Below are 17,496 nucleotides of genomic sequence, written 5' to 3' on the forward strand. Positions count from 1 at the left end.
TGTTTGTTTGTTAATTTTGTTTTTTCTATATTGACATAGTGAAGTGAAGCTGCTCAGATCAGTTTTGCAGCTGAGGGGGAAAAAAAAGAAAGATTCAACCCAGAGAAGCTGGAGGTGATGGAAGAGGCAAGGCAGTGCCATGTAGCTTGTGATAAATGAACTTAGAATGCAGAGCAATTTTTGCATTTGGGTGTTCTCAGTATCCCAACTTTAAAAGAAAAGATTTATCTGATCTTTCTTCTGAGTTATCTATACATCTTTGTCTTTTCCATAAGTGTCCTACTGCAGTCTTCTCAGCCTACTGCTTCAAGTTGGTGTTACTGCCATGAACAGTCCTGGGAATGGCCTTCAGTTACCACTTTCACATTTGACTTGGGCATTATTACAGTAGACCATTAGTCTGGTTGAGCTGCTCATGTCAGCATTAAAATGTATATTCTTTCAATGACACAGTTTTTATCCACTTCTCAATGCAATTTCAGAAGTTTCTAATATACTAATATACCTTAGTTGGTAAAACTGGCTCATTTGTAGGACATCTGCTGTGCAAAAAAAAAAAGGATTAGATCTGTCAAGGCACTTTATTATGCTCATTCTGACCCATATCAGCCAACACATACTGACTTTCCAATAAGAGATGAAGACATTTTCTGAAGCTGTGATTAGATAAAGCTTGAGCTGTTTTAGAGACACTTGGGAGAAGAGGTGATTGTAACGAGTTGTCCACTGTGGACAATTTAAAGCAAAACCACATATAATTTATCCACCTGTTGCAAATGGATCCATCAACATGAGTAAGAATGATTAGCATTTTAATAAAAATCCATCAGATTTAACCAAAGTAATGAAAGAGAGTCAAATACATTAAAAAATACATAGAAATCCTTCACTGCAAGCAAGGTTTCTTTCAAAACTGAGCAGCAAGAGTATTTGTTTCTCACTACCTGTGTATTCATGACTTCATGCCCCCCTAACCTTAAGACTTACCATGATGCAATAAGAAATAATTTATCAGCTCAGTATCTGTGCAGATATACATAATATTAATTACATTATGCTTTGCAATAAAGAGCCAGGCTCTATAGTCTTAATTCTGGCTGGAGAGGAATAATTGCAAATTTGACTCCAGTGCTTCAGCATGCAGTAACCATAGAGCAGTTAAAGGGGGCAAACCCCTGGGACTGTGAGGTTTTTCACTCTTTGGTGGCTATATTGTTTTCACCAAGAGTGACTAGGGATCACATTGTTTTCTAGAATTCACAAAAATGTTACCCCAAAAGTCAGTTTATCTCTCTTAAAAATAATGTATCACCAACTTTACGATGCTTGTGGAATTTTGTGAAATGCTTAACATAACAGCTCTGGGATCGATTTAGGATTTAGAACACTACTAAATGCCAATGCAGACAAACACAAGATGATTTGGGACTCTTCATAAAAACAGTGCTATTTATACACTTAGCTGCCTCTGCAGATCTAATGGTAGAGCTGCTGACCTCATATGCAAAACCATATCATTATCATTGTGGCATCAATTCATTAATCAAAATGACAGAGGGTCTCATGATCAAATAAGAGAGGTTCCTCTACTTTTTATGACAGTAGTGCTTGTGATACAGCCATGCTGGATCCATCTGTGATTGAACTGGAAACCAGCTATTTTCTATACTCAATGGAATTCTGATTTATGATGTGCTTGAAATTACTGTGGATTTCTATTAAAGACAAACACTTTGTGGTAAGGTACCATACTTACCTGTAATTTAGTTATGTAACAGTAGTATCCTCCATAGACCCCACATCCTTTGGGGTTTTATGTTTTTCAGATATGCAACTTTCAGAGCCAACTTGGCATTTTTTAAGAGTTTGGCCTTTTTCCTGAGGCCCTAAGCAAACCTCAAGCCATGAAGGAGCAGAGAATTTATACAGGTCTGCACAGACTCAATCAGCAGTTTCCTTTCCACTGACATCCACAGGAAGCCAGCATGTATGGAAAGATGGGGGCATGCAGACATCAACAGTTACAGACAGGCCACTTTTCCCACATTTGGAAATGTACAGCTCAAGGCTAACTATTTAGTCAGTGTCTTTAGTGCATGAGAAACCTCTACTAGCTGGCAGATTTTCTCTTTGAAAAGTTTATTAATTTATTCTATTACTCAGCATAGGCAATGGTAATGTAAAGGCTGCAGGATGACAAAAAAGAGCCAAAGAAAATGACATTTTAGGTGAAGCTGTAATGTTCCAATGTGAGAAGAACATTTCTAACTGGCAAGAATACTACTTTAAAATATGCTTTGTGCCTCAAATATTTTAGGCATACTCACTGATCCAGCCACTAAAATAAAGCTTGGAAGAATGATATACAAGCTCATACAGACACATATATCCACTCAACTAACTTACACATTCTGAAGATGACATGATCTACTGTAAAAAGAAATTTATGTTCCAAGACTGCAGCCCTCTTGTTAGTTCATTTCAGTTGGGCACTTCTGGGCTGCTTATAGAGACTTATTTGTTACTTGTCTTTGGAAACATACCTCCTGGTATCATCTCTTCTGGCTGAGGATTATTTCCAGGGCAAAAATTACTGACTCAGGATCTATCTAGAAAAAGAAACTGCAAATCTAGGGAATTAAGGTACAAAAAGGTAACCTACCCTTCCTCAATTGTAACAGAATTCATGATGATACAGTTTGTTATCTTAACTTTGCCTTTTATGGTACACATGCTGCCAATGATGGAGTGTTTGATGGATGTCTTCTCCCCAATTTGTGTGGATGACCCAATGATACTGTCTGATCCAACCTAGGGAAGAAAAGAACAGAACTAGCAAAAAAAAATTGGAATTCTCCAGTATGTGTTCTCCACATACCTCTCCCAAAGCATGTCTCAAGCATCCATCAATAAAGTTTATCCTGCTCCACCCTGAGAGACCCTTGGCAGAGGAAAGACCTGAAAATTTAGGGGCTACCCCATAGGCAGACAGTCTTCCCAAGGCCTGCTAGCTTGGTAGAACTTCATTAGTGGATCTGGCTCTGTAGGATTCATGCAGAAAGATAAGCATGGTAGGCACAGCCCTACTGGTACTCACTTGTTTCACTCAGGTTTGCCCAGTGAGACTTGTCAAAGGGAGGCTTGAAGCTGGTATTCAACCAAAATGTGTTAGCAAGAAACAAAACTGAAGTACTGATCCCTTCTGGGTTTGGTGTCCTTAGGGAGGCAAACTGCTCAACTACCAGGAACTGTCATTAGGGAACAAGAGGCTGCAGTGCCTGACTTGGGAGTAAGATAGACTTTTTACCAAACATTTTAAAAGAGAGAGACTGAAAGGCAGGAACCCATGGGTGAACCTTTAGAAGACTCTGGGCTGTATCACCTATGTTCCACCATTCCACACTTCAGAACTTGGCTTCACTTCCAATAGTGGGACTGAATTTTAGCAAGCAGTTCTTGAAACAAGATGGTTGCAAACTACTGAAAGAGAAGAGAAGGGAAAAGGGAACACTCACCATGCCTCTATCAGTGATCTGTGCAGACCCATGAACCAATGGCTCTTCCAGACCCAGATTAAGCAATAATTTGGGAACCTGCATGAAAAAACCCACAGCACAAATTAACATGATAGGGCTGTACCCCCAAGTTACATAAACAACTCAAAGACAGCTTTAGTTTCCATTGCACTACTGCATTTGCCATAAAAATTTTAACTTATGGAAAAGGTAGGTCACTGCATTTCAAATGTCCACCAGCTGTGTGTGATTTATCATCTCCCACTTTTCTAAAGGAGATAGTACACTGCTACCACAGTGCACTACATGTCTTCTTTCAACTCAGATTCCCACCTGTGGAGAAGCAGTGGATCAGCAGCAGCAAGCAGGCTGGCTCCAGCTGAACACAGTGACATCCTGTATGCTATCACAATGTCCAGCATCTGCCATTCCAAATGCAGCTCAGCATGTTCTACACTGTCCAGCAAAGCAAGGGAGGGAAGCAAGTAATAACAAATATAAATCAGTAAACTGGCATAAAAAGGTGACAGTGTCCAGCCTACTCCATAAGACAGTATTCTGAGGCATGGGCAACAAAACTGTATTTCTGATATTTAAGTAGAAAGAAACTAAAGTTGATCAAGTGGCTATTACAGGTGATAGAAAGCTGCACAAGAAAAGGCTCTTGACAGGGAGAAGGCAGGTGTTAGATATGCAGACAGAGCAGCAGTGCTAATAAAGAGACACAGCCTATGAGGTAGCCAAGAACAAATCCATGGAGAGCAATTCTGAACTGGCTCCTGAAAGGAAGGGGAGCCAGCATTGTAGGAGGATGGATCACTCCATCATTCCTCCTTTTGTGGGTGAAAGAGCAGCCTGAGGCATCCTCCATCTCCTGGTGTCAGGCTGAGGCCAAGGTCACACACCACAGAAGTGATGGCAGCATGGATGGGGATGTCAGGGCAGGTGGGAGCCTTGCAGCAAAGCACAGACAAGTGCTACACAGTTCCTGGCAGGGGTGATGCAAGGTATGGTGTCTCCTTGTAGGACAGAGATGGCAGCCAAAGGAATACAGGAGACATGGATGTATGGTGGCTAAGAGGTCTGTGTCACAGCAAACTGCATGGCTGAATGAGAGGCAGCATGTGTGGGGCTGGTGTGGAGTCTGCACACACTGCTTGGCCAGCCAGGATGTGGGCACTGACTGTCCCTCTGGGAGGTCATCTGGAGTCTCAGCACAGTGATGGTGCAACTGGGTTCGCCTCAAGAGAGGAAGCAGCACTCATTAAGTAAGTCTCCCTTTTTTCTACCTAAGCACCTATTTTTACAAAACTCTTAGAAAAGCTTATCTCTAAGAGATCTCTATTGCTCTGTTAAATTTGGCTGCATGTTGCCAGCAATTTCCAAAGCTGCTATTAAGAAACTGCTACACAGTACAATTGTGTAAAATGACTTCCTTAGAAAGCTGGGATAATAAGAGCTGATGGCTAAGGAGTGAACCTCAAAAAGCAAATCCCACAGATCTTCACTGAAGAAGATGGGATCACATGAACTCACATTTCTGAGCTATCATTTCAATTTTCCTGTTGTCCCCAGCAGACATTTTCATATCTGTAGCTCTTTACATCTTGAAGTTGGTCCTTCCTACTAGACTTGGATTTTGTTTATTTTTTAAAAAGCAAGGGTAGATTAGATCCTTTAGTCCAAAGTGAAGGCCCTACAGAAAACCACCAGGTTCCCAGACCACCATAAACGAGGCAAATCTGCCTGGATGGTGCTGGCTGGGTGAAGGGATGTTGTCCTGACGTGTCACCTGACACAAAGACCAAGAGAGGAACACACACTAAAGAATACCTACAGCATAGGTTGGAAAGATTCCTACTATCCAGTGCTGATCTACAGGAGGGGGGAAAAAATGAAGAAAGGCTCTTGCCCTCGTCAGTGGAAAGGTGGTGTGGTGAAATAAATACAGGGTTTTACTGGCCAGAGCAAAGCCCTTATTAGAATCAGTCAGTGGTAGTGCAGCCTGAGGGGTAACCCACGAAAGCTACAAGCTCAAGCATTTTGTTCTGAAAAGAAAGGTTAGACTGGGGGCAGGAGTCAGAGGGAGTGCCTGGGTCAAGGGAAGGTTTAAGATGTGTTTGGATTTAATTCATCTTACAAAGAAACTATTTCCTGCTATTGAAGATAACTCCCTCCTGAACCCACCTGCCCACACACAGGCTGCAGGCATCCAGAAACCCAGCTGGAAGTGAAATGATGTGAGCAAAGTGTTTCCTCACCAGAAGGGCAATGGGTTAGGACGCCATTCCTTCCCACAGCTACTGGACTGGACTGCTACTGCTGTGTGAGTCTGTCCTTTGGGACCTCAAAGTTACAGGTCCCAACTTTGCAGCAAGGGGCTCAGAATCTGGTCTGTCAAAGTTCAGCAAACTGAACACCCAAAATCTTCCTTAGAGACCAACAAAACAGGTAACCCCACCCACCCATCAAATTAAATGTGCATCTTTTATGAGGATTAGCAAGAGAAACAAAATGCAGTGGCACTGAAAAAAGGAACTACTTTCTCACAACTCCTCATTAAGCTCCATTTTATGTTTTACCTCCACATAGCTTCCTTAGAAATTTTACCATCCTGAAAAAGCTCAAAATTCAAAGAAAATCCTTTCCAACTTTGAAGGCCCCAATGTGACTTCAAAACACTAATTCTTTGTACCACCCAGGAGCAAACGTATTTCCTGAACTAACCAAAATGTAGAATATTTAGGTTTAAAAAAACCCAACCAAAAACAAAAAACCAACACAAAAAACCCACATGGAGTCTGACAGGCTTAACTCAATAACTTTTTACTGAAGTGGCTGCTGCCAAATGTACATGCACACTTACTTCCCTTAGCAAGAGGTATTCTCCCTTAACCCTTTGGGCACTCTTGTTCCTGTATTTTTGGGGAAGTTTTCTCTTTCTCACAGCAGTGCTGCCTTTCTTCCTCATCTCCCTAATCACAAAGCAAATCACTTTATTTCTGTGTTACTCTACATGCATCAAGAAGAAAGAGCTCCAGTGTGCAAACTCGTGCTGCCATTCTGCAATTCTGGTTTGCATGAATTAATCCATTAATGTTGTCAAAAAGAAATCAACTCAGTCTGAGAGCAAAGGCAAGGCAGTGACCACTTCCAGAATTCTCAATACAACTTTATCACCCTTCCAGCCTCACTACCAGAAATCTTGAGTCTTTCCTTATTGCACTCCTTACAGGTTTTAGGACATAGAGGACATTGATGAAATGAGCTATTCAAAGCTACTTCCATTCTTATTTTCCACACTTCATGGCTCTTTGGCTGCAGATCTTGCTGCTCCCAAAAAACCACAAGAGTGTGTAGGGTGAGGGTTTTCTCAGCTACATCAAATCTAGAGTCAGTCAGAGACAGAACTATTTCCTGGCCTCACATCCCGGATCCAGCAAGCAGTAGGGTGATGTGCCTGGATAACGTGGCACTGGTTCAATTCCCACATACTCCTCAGCTGTATCACAGGGAGTCACTCCTGCAGGGTGAAATGTCCTGTAAGTACTGCTGTATTCCCAGGTGGCACTTGTGTATTTTCCTCACCTGCCTGTTGGCTTCAATGTACAGCCCAAGAGTATTCACTCGGTAGCACAGCCCCTCCTTCATGATATGGACGTAGCAGCGCACTTTTCCTTCGTGGAGAGTTTCATTCATATCTCCTCTATGATCATTCCAACAAGAGTTATCTGGAGCAGGTTTCAGCAAGCTATTATCTTCCTTTATGAAACTATAAATGTCTGGAGAACACACACATGCATGAAGTTAGACAGGATTTAATGAAATACTTTCTGAAGAGGAATACTATTAAAATACTGTTGGTGAAGGGAAATCTTTGCCTCACCTCATCTCCATGGCTAGATACTCAGCAATCATTAACAGATTTTATCACATGTAGTGAGTAAGTGCTTATTTTTATTCTGCAGGTGTGATTTAAGGAACCAGGACAGATGCAATGTTTTGCCCAAGGTTACACAAGGAGACAGAAGAAATGCTAAAAATAAATTCCAGGATCTGAGATCCTGTCCAGTTCCCACTGCAGGGTGGTTAAGGCTTAGTCTGTTGTCCTATCCAATTTTAGGTAGTCCCTCCTGAAATTACATTTTCAAAAATTAATCTAACTTTTTTCCAGAAAAAAAAAACAACTAAAGAACCCCTAGCTGATTTGCTTATGGTTTACACCAAAATAAGGGAGAACAAAAGAATTTATACAGTACACAATACTGTTCGAAAAAGAAATCTACTAGAAATTTTGCTAGGAAAAAAAGCTTCCTCTGCTGAGGAAAGAACAGCTGAATCACTAAAACAGTGTTTCAGGCTAGTTCTGTACTCTACTTCAAAACTCAGCTGTAGCATATGTGCTTTAAAACATCCATAAACCCAAATGTTTGATATTGTACTGACCTAGGGATGCTTGCTCTTTTTTCTTTTGGTCCTCTTCTTTGTTGTCTAGTCCTTGCTGCAATGATGCAGCAGAAGAAAACTGTTTCCTAACCAGATGTGGAATCAGTTCACTCCGGAGAGATGTGATTGTCCTGAATAAAGAGATACATGAAGTCTGTGAATGCTAAGACTTATGTCTTCATTTTCTTTGCATAACATCATCAGACATTTTGCACACTTCATGAGGATGAATCAAAATGGCAAGATATTAAGACAATGTCCCTATGTCACCTGCTTCCTCAATGCATTAAAATATAAAGAAATATTCAAAATGAGGAAAAAGTTTCATTTTTAGAACTATATCCCCTATATTTTAACAGAGATAACTATAATTTGTCATCATCCTACAATTCATATTTGTGTGCAGATGGAATGCAGAAAGTACCAACATTGTAATGACAAAAACTGAAGTCCCTTTATGTAGCTTAATAAATGGCATCAATTGACAGGAAAAGAGAGAATAAAGTGCCCACATAGGAAAAACCAAAGCAGCTCCTGTTCTTTGTGATAAAAATATGGAATTACTCAAGGATATTTGAAATATCAAATCCTTAAATTTAAATTTTTATGACACATACATTAATGATATTCCTTCTCAAATTATACATCCAGAACATTTTAAAGACTCAATCCTTTAACCAAGAGAAATTAGGACATTTCAGTTAAGGTCCCAAGTCTTTAATGCTCTTTAGATGCTCCAATACAAAACATGTAAGTGAACAGAAAGCTTCCAGAGGCTTCAGCTGGCAATACACTCATCTTCCCCTAGTATAGATTTCAACTTTTATTACATTCATTCTGATACCCCAGTAGTAGGAGGTGAGGAAATCACGAGGGGTTTTATCTCAAGATACCTATGCCTTAAAAAAGGGTCCCAATCACTAGATTATCTCTACTCTTGCATTGATTTATTCATTGCAAGGAATCAACCAAAACCCCCAAAAGACAAATATGAATGTAGAAAGTCTATTGTACAATGGGATTACAATCCTGCTGATTTAATTTTGACTATGAGAAGAAAATTTTATTTTTCAATGAAGTATTTGGGAAAAAACCCCAAATCAACAGTTTTTACAGTTGGAGTGCAGTCTTAAAAGATCTTTATTGTTGTTGTTTCATTATTTTAACAATCTCAATTTAGTTACTGAGTTGTGGATTATTTAAAGTAGTACTTGGGAAAATCATGCGGAAAATGAACTCAAACTTGGCATGTGCAAGAGGAAGTGCTAAACTTCAGAGGAAGGCTTGGGAGAACTAACACAGTGAGTTTGGCTAGAGGAACTCAACAAATAATAACCCACAAAGAAAGAGGAGTTGTTTAGAATGGAAGACAGCAAAACTAGGAACTAACTAATAGATTAAATTACGAAAGGCAAGTACAAGAATGGGTACAGTGAAAATTGTTTTGGTTGGCAAAATCTCTAGCAAAGGGGGATCTTACACAGTTCAAACTTTAAGACCAGCTCAAAGCCCACCCAGGCCCCTGTTCAGGTCAATGATAGTGAAGTAGACCTAAGGACCAAAACAGTCTTTCCTGTCTCTAGCTTTGAAGAGAACATTCAGATGTGATTGCCAGTTCAGCCCTATGAACAAATACAGTGTGTTTCTTTTTCTTGACAAACTTTTTCTTCAGTCCTTCAGTGCAGGTCGTGTCACATCCTCCATCCTGCAGCCCACCTCTGAAATTTTGTTTTCATGTTTCATTACAGACAAGAACAACCTCTAGTCTTTAGTCTCTCCTCCTGCTTGAAAATAAGATTATAATCACCTTCAGATAGCTGTATTTCAGGAACTAATGAAGCAAACCACCCCATTCTCTAATCACTGAGTTTCTGCCTGCTAACCACTTACAGGCGCGCTCTGCCACGGCCGCGCCGGCCCCGCGCTCCCACACACGTGCGGCTGTGCAGATGGGCACTTTACTAGCTCACAGTGTTTGCCTGCAGCTGTGCCATTCAGCAATGATTTCCTGCTTGGGTTTTATACTTCATCCAAAACCGACAATCCTCTGTTTCCCTCAGAGGCTGGCTATGGCATTTATAAGATATATTACCTATAAAATACCCAAGTATTTGGCAGTCTTAAATAGTCTGATGCAGAGGACAACACAACACGGTAGGAAATGAAAGCAGTGGAAAGGGGAAAAGACAAAGTTTTGCAGTTTTGCTTGGTTTTTGATGGTTTAATCTTTCTTGGCCAAACTCCTGAAGCTTTCCTGCAATTCTCTGAAGTGCTAGCCACATTCCTTTGCCAAAGGTGGAGCAAATCTCTGGGTCATCCATAAGATGTGGCTCAGAAACACATCCTTCTTACTGGAAAAGGAAAACCAGGAAGGTTTGCCTCTGCTTGCTGTTGAAGTAATTTATATTCAACATTAAAGGAATTTGCCTTTGGAAGGTAGTAAAAATACACAGTAAGGCCCTCTGTGAGAAAGATTTGGGGATTTTTTGCAATAGATCTTGCAAATTAAGATACACTAAATGATAGTGTGAGACTATTATATGACCATCAACGGCAGGAGAAACCAAGCATCTAGCTGGAACTAGGAAAGGAATTTATATCAAAGGAGATGTAGAGGGACTGAAGACCCTTCATCAAGGAAGAAAAATTAGCAGGAGTTTGGAAGAACCAATTGGTCTGTAACTTATTTACAGAAGAAGACAAACAAAAAAGGTTTGTGGTCTAGTGTATTTAAAATCCTTATAATCAAATCCCGAACTTCACATGCCTATATTAAGAAGAAATAAACGTAAGACTGTATAAGCTGAAGAAAGCATCTTTTTTTATTCTCTTCAAATTTTAAAACTTGGAGCCCCCTGGTTTCTAAAGCTCGTTGTTTTCATTAGCACCAAGAAATGAAAATGAAATATGCACTGAGATCCACAGAAGGAAAAATCTACTACAAGCAGGAGAAAGAAACTAAAGGGGTGAGCGGAAGGAGAGCAGGGCACACAGAATTTTGGCAGAAATCCAGTTCTAAGCCAACGTGGAGTAAGCATGCTCTTGACACCTCAGAGCAAACTCCAGACGGTAGAAAGCATAAACATGAACCTGCCTTTGAGAAACATTTGCCAAAATAAATATATTTTCATAAAATCTAGCCCAAGTGACAGGCCCTTTTTCATGACTTTTCATTCCCTAAACTTTGATTTTTGGAGTTCTATATGTCTGTTTTCATCCCAATAGAAAGTAGCAGGTTTTCAATGGAACCACCAAAGATGGAGAGTGCTGTTAAATGTCTGCTTGTAAACAAAGAGAGGAGGACACACCAATCCCTGAAAAACCTTATGTGACTCCAGTATCCTGAGAAGAAGAGTTGGCAGCAATTTTGAGAGGGGTTGATACTGATCAGATTTTAAGCATGCAAAAAGAAGTATCTCTGGCATGGAATCTGCCATTCATGCAGCAGGTCACAACTACAGGGGGTTTTAGAAAGAGATGGTGCATAAGTGGGGGAAATGAAGACATCTGGGCAGTTGAATTTCATGGTGCAAGTGCAAGAAAAAACCTGGGAATTCAAGTGAAGATGAAATATTTAAAAATCAAAAGAACCTCCTGGAAAATTCAAATTAAATGTACCTAAGAGCTTAGAGCACACATCAGTTACCTCCAGTCAGCTACGTGGATTGCAGACTTAGAGTCAGGCAATATAAACCTAAAATATTCAAGGTTAATTTTATTTAAAACCTAAAACATTAAGGTGCAAAAATGGTTATTTGGTCAGAAAACTGTTATTTTATCAAGTACTGTTATTACCAGAAAAATATAATTACAACTTTAGAATGTCTTTATCCCTGGTCCCTGTGCACTCTATGTATTCCCAGTGTTTCTCAGATTTTTGCGCCTCAGTAAAGGCACAGGTAAGGTTCATGCTAAATTAAAAAATTTTACTTGAGAAAGAACATTGGGAGAAAACACCCTAGGTCAATAAGCTTAATATTTAAACACAGCCATGCAGAGGTTTTCAGAGATTTTAAACCAAAAATAAACTTAAAACAGTCTACAACATGGCAGAATTAAGTTTGTTTCTATGTATGTTATATTATATTACATTACATTATGGCCCACAGAGGGCCAACTTTTACTTGTTGCTGAAATGCAACTGCCTCTGGGATAAAGCTTATTGAAACTTCAGCAAGAAATGAAGAACAATGTAGCCAACTGAAACACAAGAAAAGTTTTGGAGGAAAAAAAACCCTAATACCATCCCTTTAAAAAAAGACAAAAAATGATTTCACAATTATGCTTTAATGGGCTGTGATTTCTGCTCTTAGGTATGTGTCTTGCTGGAGATTCTGTCATAGGACACAGAAAATAATGGTTCTGATCAATGATGGTAAGGAGAGGGATCTCATAAAATATTTTGCAATAACAGAAGAGTCTATTTGAATCTAAGTTTAGGTGACCTTGCACAAATCTGGGTAACTGTAGGTGCTGTTTAGCTTGATCCACAGCAGGAATAGGAGCATCCACAGCTTCAGCTTCCTCCAGCTAATTCTCACCAGCTTCAGACACCCTGAACACAGCTGTCAGTTCCATTTACCGGCTGTCATTCATTTTCATTTTCCATGTTTAATGTTAAACACCATAAAATAGTATTAATGAGTATTAGCATTCTAATATCCTCCCTGTTTTATTAATCTGTGATGAAGCATGAAATCTACTGTTGCTGTCAGCATCCACCTGTGAAATCTGCTGTTACCCTCCATGGGTAGTTGCAGGGGGCTTTCCTTGCTATCACTGCCAGCTCAACCAGCTACATCTACAGGTGCAGATAATGTTTGTGATTCCCCACTACAAACAAGCAGATCATTAACCCTTTTATACCTATTTGAATATTATTTTTTTTTAAACAGGCAAATGTTAGCTCTTGTACAGCTAAGCAAGCATACACTGGATTGGGTTCTGATCTTAGCTCCATGGCCTTCAACAGAGATTCTTCAGATCACATCAAAAGAACATGAGGCTGTATTTCAGACTGGTGCTCATAATTAATGTTAGAAATGTATACATAAATACAACTAAACAAATCCTAAGGCAACTTACAGTTTTGGCCAGAAAGGCATGTTTATACAGAACAATAAAGATGTAAGAAAAACGGAGGGAAGAAGAAAAAAAAAAAGAGGGTGTGTTGGAAGAAAGAGAAAAGTTAATTCTGAACCCTGTAGGTACACAGTTCATGGTTCTCATCGTTTAAAGGATAAAGCCAAATAACATTTAAAAATTCCATGTAAGCTGGGAGCTCTCTTGTTGAATCTCAACGTTATTTTCTCCTGATCCTTTGATGGAGATTAAAAATTTCCATGTGAATACAAAGAAAGAAACAACAGTTACTCTGAGATTTTTTCCCTGAGCATTTAATGCTCCAAACTAGAGCAGCCAGCCACCATTCCCATCTCCTCCCCCCTCCTTCAAGAAAAAAAAAAGTCAACTCACTTTGAAGAAAAGACAAAACAGACAAAACAGGGTCAGGGCAAGGGGGATTAGGGAAATGATATTTATATCATGGACCAAATTAAAATGTCAATGCAAGAGGCAGGCAAACAGCCCATGCCACATATATATACCAGGCATGTTTCCTCAAGGAAACAGGAAAGAGATTTGAAAAGAGTTAATGCAGTCCTGAGTTAATACCACCTGCCTCAGACTCAACACCACTTAAAAGACAGTGTTTGGGTCCATTTCCCACAACGCTGTTTTAACAAGCACAATGGAAAAAGGAATTACAGGAGTTTTCCCCTTCTTCTCACTGATTCATTACTAAAAATGCTGGAATTTTTGAGACATGCTAAGAATGCAGAGAAAGCAGAGAAGGACTACATACAAAAGGAAAAAAAATCAAGTGATAAATCTCCAGGGTGTGCCGCATCTCTGCAGAAGGCTAATTCTGCCTTTACATCTTGCACTAATCCTTTTGCCTTTGTTTGGTGTACCCAAGACCAAATACAATAAAGGAAAACTCCGAAGTAACCAGGCAAGCCAATGAACTACCAGGCAATTAATTGTGCTTAATTCAATAACCTGCAGCACTCATCACAACGTTAAACATCTGTTGTATCTTGCTATGTTCTATTTCTCCCGTTCTACTCTCAAAATTCGGACCACAAAAAGAGTAAATACATTTCTCACACCCAGCCACAATTTCATATTAATTAATTGTCTGTTTCTCTTATTTTTGAAGTTAAAAGCCTAGGGAGAAGACAAGGAAACTTCGAGAAATGGTCTACTAAAAGGTAATTCCACATGACTGCATTTGTGCTTCATTTGTCTTTCCATACTATCTTCTAACTAAAACCTTTGAGCCTGACAGCAACATACTCCCAGTGCTCAAAAGAACGTGCATGACTCATTCAAAAGCCATTACACATCAAGCCAGTAAAACTGCACGGCTTTGCTTTGCAGGCTCAAGTTTATGAATGAGTTCCCAAAACTGCAGAATCACCACCAAAACCCCACATTCCAGATGATGGAGGGAAAGCAGAAGACACGCAAGTGACAGTCACAAACACCATAACATGGAGAGGAACCAGATCAAAGTATGAAAGGGATGGTATGGATGCAAACCACATAAAAGCTGTTCTCAAGTTCCACCAAGTCTGGATGCAGTTAAAGGAGCAGGGATCTAACTTCCACTTCTGCCAAAAAGCCCTTTGGGAAACAAGGCAGCTTTCTGAAAAATTGACCACAGAAATTAAAACTCCTCAATTACATACTCAAATCCTTTGAAAGTGTGTGCACACTCAGCTCAGGTCATCTAAGTAACCTTAACTCTGCCCACTTGCCAAACAGCCAGAAACACCCCACAGCTCCCAGCTAACACAGCTTTTGCACAGGAATGCCAGCAAGTTTAGACATTTTTAGAACTTCTCTCTGACCAAAAGTCTCTGAGGCCGTCGGAGGCCACCCAGGGTGTTTGGCAGGTTGTACACACTGCTGAGGAATGGATCTCATTCATTCCCAGACAGCATCCCATTCTTCTAAAACAAGCGCACCTGCAACAAATGTGATTCCTTGCCAGAACTCATCTTTCCCGTTTCTCTCCCACCTCCGCCTTTGCAGCCATCTGTGTCTGAGTTACCAACTTTTTTCTAAGTGCCTTTGAAATAAGGCTCCTTTTCTGAAAAAGAAACAGAGGAATTCTGACAATTTGCCTAAACAAACACACGTATACGATGCATTTGATAAACCAATGAGTTACATAAACTTTGGGTGCATCATTACATATTTAGATAGATTTAAACACTTCAGAGTTGTATAAAATGTGTAAGTGTCACAAAATACAGACATGGCTGTAGCTTCACATGTAGCCTCTTCCACCCCACTCCACTGGTATTGCATTACAGGCACTGGAGATGCCCAGATGACTTCGCTGTTTCTCCATGCAGATGTATTTGGCGGTCTGCAATCAAACCTCAAGACCTATCCTCAGTTTGACTAATTTCTCTCAGCAGTCTGGGAAATAAACTGGAAGCTCTGGTGTGTAATTCAATCCTGCTTCCACCTATACAAGTACTATTTCTACACCCTTCTCCCCAGCAATCACTCTACCTTAACTCCTATCCTCTATACTGACTGCTGATCCTTGCTTCATCTCTTCCTGTAGGACAACTCTTCTGTTCTTTTTACCATAGTACTTGCAAGATATTCTGTCTGTGACCAAACTTTTTTTTGGTCTTCACTTTATCCTTTCTTGACAACTTGGAAAGCTTTTTGGCCAATGAATCCCATCTCCTCTTTTTTATTAGACAGCTTTTATTCATAATGTTTTTTCCAGGTGGTATTAATCCATAAAAGTTTGGTGTAAAATGCTGTGTGAGCTACAGTTAATCTCTGCATCTTTGACTTATGGGAAATATCACTCCTTTTCTCCATTCAGCTCTTGGATTTCTTCAAAACCAGTAGCTTAACTAGACAGCATTCAGCATTTCCCATAGAGTATTAAAAATGTTATACTCCCTTTTTAGTTTTTTCACTTTAAGTAAAGAAATTCATAGTTGCTCCTCTTTGATTCAAGATTATTCTAAGATCGACCCTTACCTCATGCTCTAGGCTCCTTATCACATTCAAAATGGAACTCAGAGTACCATTACTGATTGAATGATGGTTCACAAACTTAAGGAAGACACTTCTTAGCTACTCTATTCATGTATGTGTGCCCTATCATCACTGGTAGCATTTACTGTCCTGTTTACAGGCAGGAAGTTAAAAGTCTCCCACCTCAACAATTCAATGCAACAGTGGTACAGATATATTTATGATAATTTATGTTTCATTTGCCTTGCTAAAATACAATGGAATTTAACATTGAACTAACACCTAGGAAAAAAACTGTAAGAAAAAGTGAAATACTAGGAAGTCAGTAATTGCTTTCTCTCTTTACCCAAAATTCAACCTGTCAGTAAAAGGGGACTCAGCATTTCAGAAGGATGTGTCAGTGACTGAGGTGTTGTGGAAGAAGAGAGATTTAGAAGCAAAACAGAGAGGGGCAGAAAGGAAGACACTATCTTGAAAATTGTACATTCAGATCATCTGAATGGAGAATACAAGGGAATTACTTTTTCCACTGCAAGAGACACATACATGATATCTTAGTACAAGGATTGTATCCTCACAGGGAGATGCCCAGCAAGGCAAGATAATAACTTTATCAAAAATATTATCTTACATGCAAGTAGTGCTGGGTACAGAAAATGTACTGCACTGATAAAAGAATGCTTAGGGTGATACTGCCCAAGTGGCAATGATTTTAGAAAAAAAAATAAAGGGGAAAAAAAGCACACAAAGATGGGTAAACAAATTACTTCTTGGCTCCGAATTCACATCTTGTGTGAAGACAAAAGTCAGCTTGACTGAAGGTAACCCAAGGAAACTGAAACTGCATCAAACGGTGGAAAAAATAGTTAACAATTTTTAATGTTTATTATCAGATCAGAGTGAGCCCAGCTGAGGCCACCAAGAGGGTCAAGAGCACATGACACGGAGGAGAAGCTGGGGGAGCTGGGTTTGTTCAGCCTTGAGAAGAAAGGGCTGAGGGGGAATCTGATTACGGTCTTCCACTACCACAAGTGAAGTGATAGAGAAGACATACAGAATTTTCCAAGAGGTGAACAATGAGAGAGCAAGAGGCAACAGATGCAAGCTGCAACAAGGGAAATTCCAGTTGGGACATAAAGAAAACAACTTTTCAGTGAGTGGTACGGTCCTGGGACAAGGCCCAGTTTCCATCCTTGGAGATTTTCAAAACTCAACTGCAAAAAATCCCCTGAGCAACACAAAAGTTAGTCTTGAGCAGGAGGTTGGACTAGATCCTGCTAGACATCCCTCCCCAATCTAAATATTTCTATGATTCTATAATTGAATGACGTCTTTCATGCCCTCCCTAAATTCACTTTTTTTACAGAATCCAAAGGGTCATAAACGATGCTGTAAGTCACAGTCAGAGAACAAAATTAACACATTTTAACATTTACCTCAGAAAAAATTTGCATTAGAAGCA

General features: G+C 39.8%; 1 protein-coding gene across 1 annotated transcript in view; it reads right to left on the bottom strand.

Moving 5' to 3' along the window:
• Nucleotides 1-17,496, bottom strand: part of EIF2B3 (eukaryotic translation initiation factor 2B subunit gamma) — a 97,156-nt gene that overhangs the window by 21,689 nt on the left and 57,971 nt on the right. Inside the window, exons 6-9 of the mRNA XM_056497115.1 lie at nucleotides 7,962-8,092; nucleotides 7,104-7,297; nucleotides 3,516-3,593; nucleotides 2,663-2,811 (exon numbers count right to left, since the gene is read on the bottom strand). Coding sequence (XP_056353090.1) covers nucleotides 2,663-2,811; nucleotides 3,516-3,593; nucleotides 7,104-7,297; nucleotides 7,962-8,092 — 552 coding nt within the window. The remainder of the gene's footprint in view (nucleotides 1-2,662; nucleotides 2,812-3,515; nucleotides 3,594-7,103; nucleotides 7,298-7,961; nucleotides 8,093-17,496) is intronic.

This window comes from Oenanthe melanoleuca, chromosome 8 (assembly GCF_029582105.1).
Source record: "Oenanthe melanoleuca isolate GR-GAL-2019-014 chromosome 8, OMel1.0, whole genome shotgun sequence".
Taxonomy (NCBI): domain Eukaryota; kingdom Metazoa; phylum Chordata; class Aves; order Passeriformes; family Muscicapidae; genus Oenanthe; species Oenanthe melanoleuca.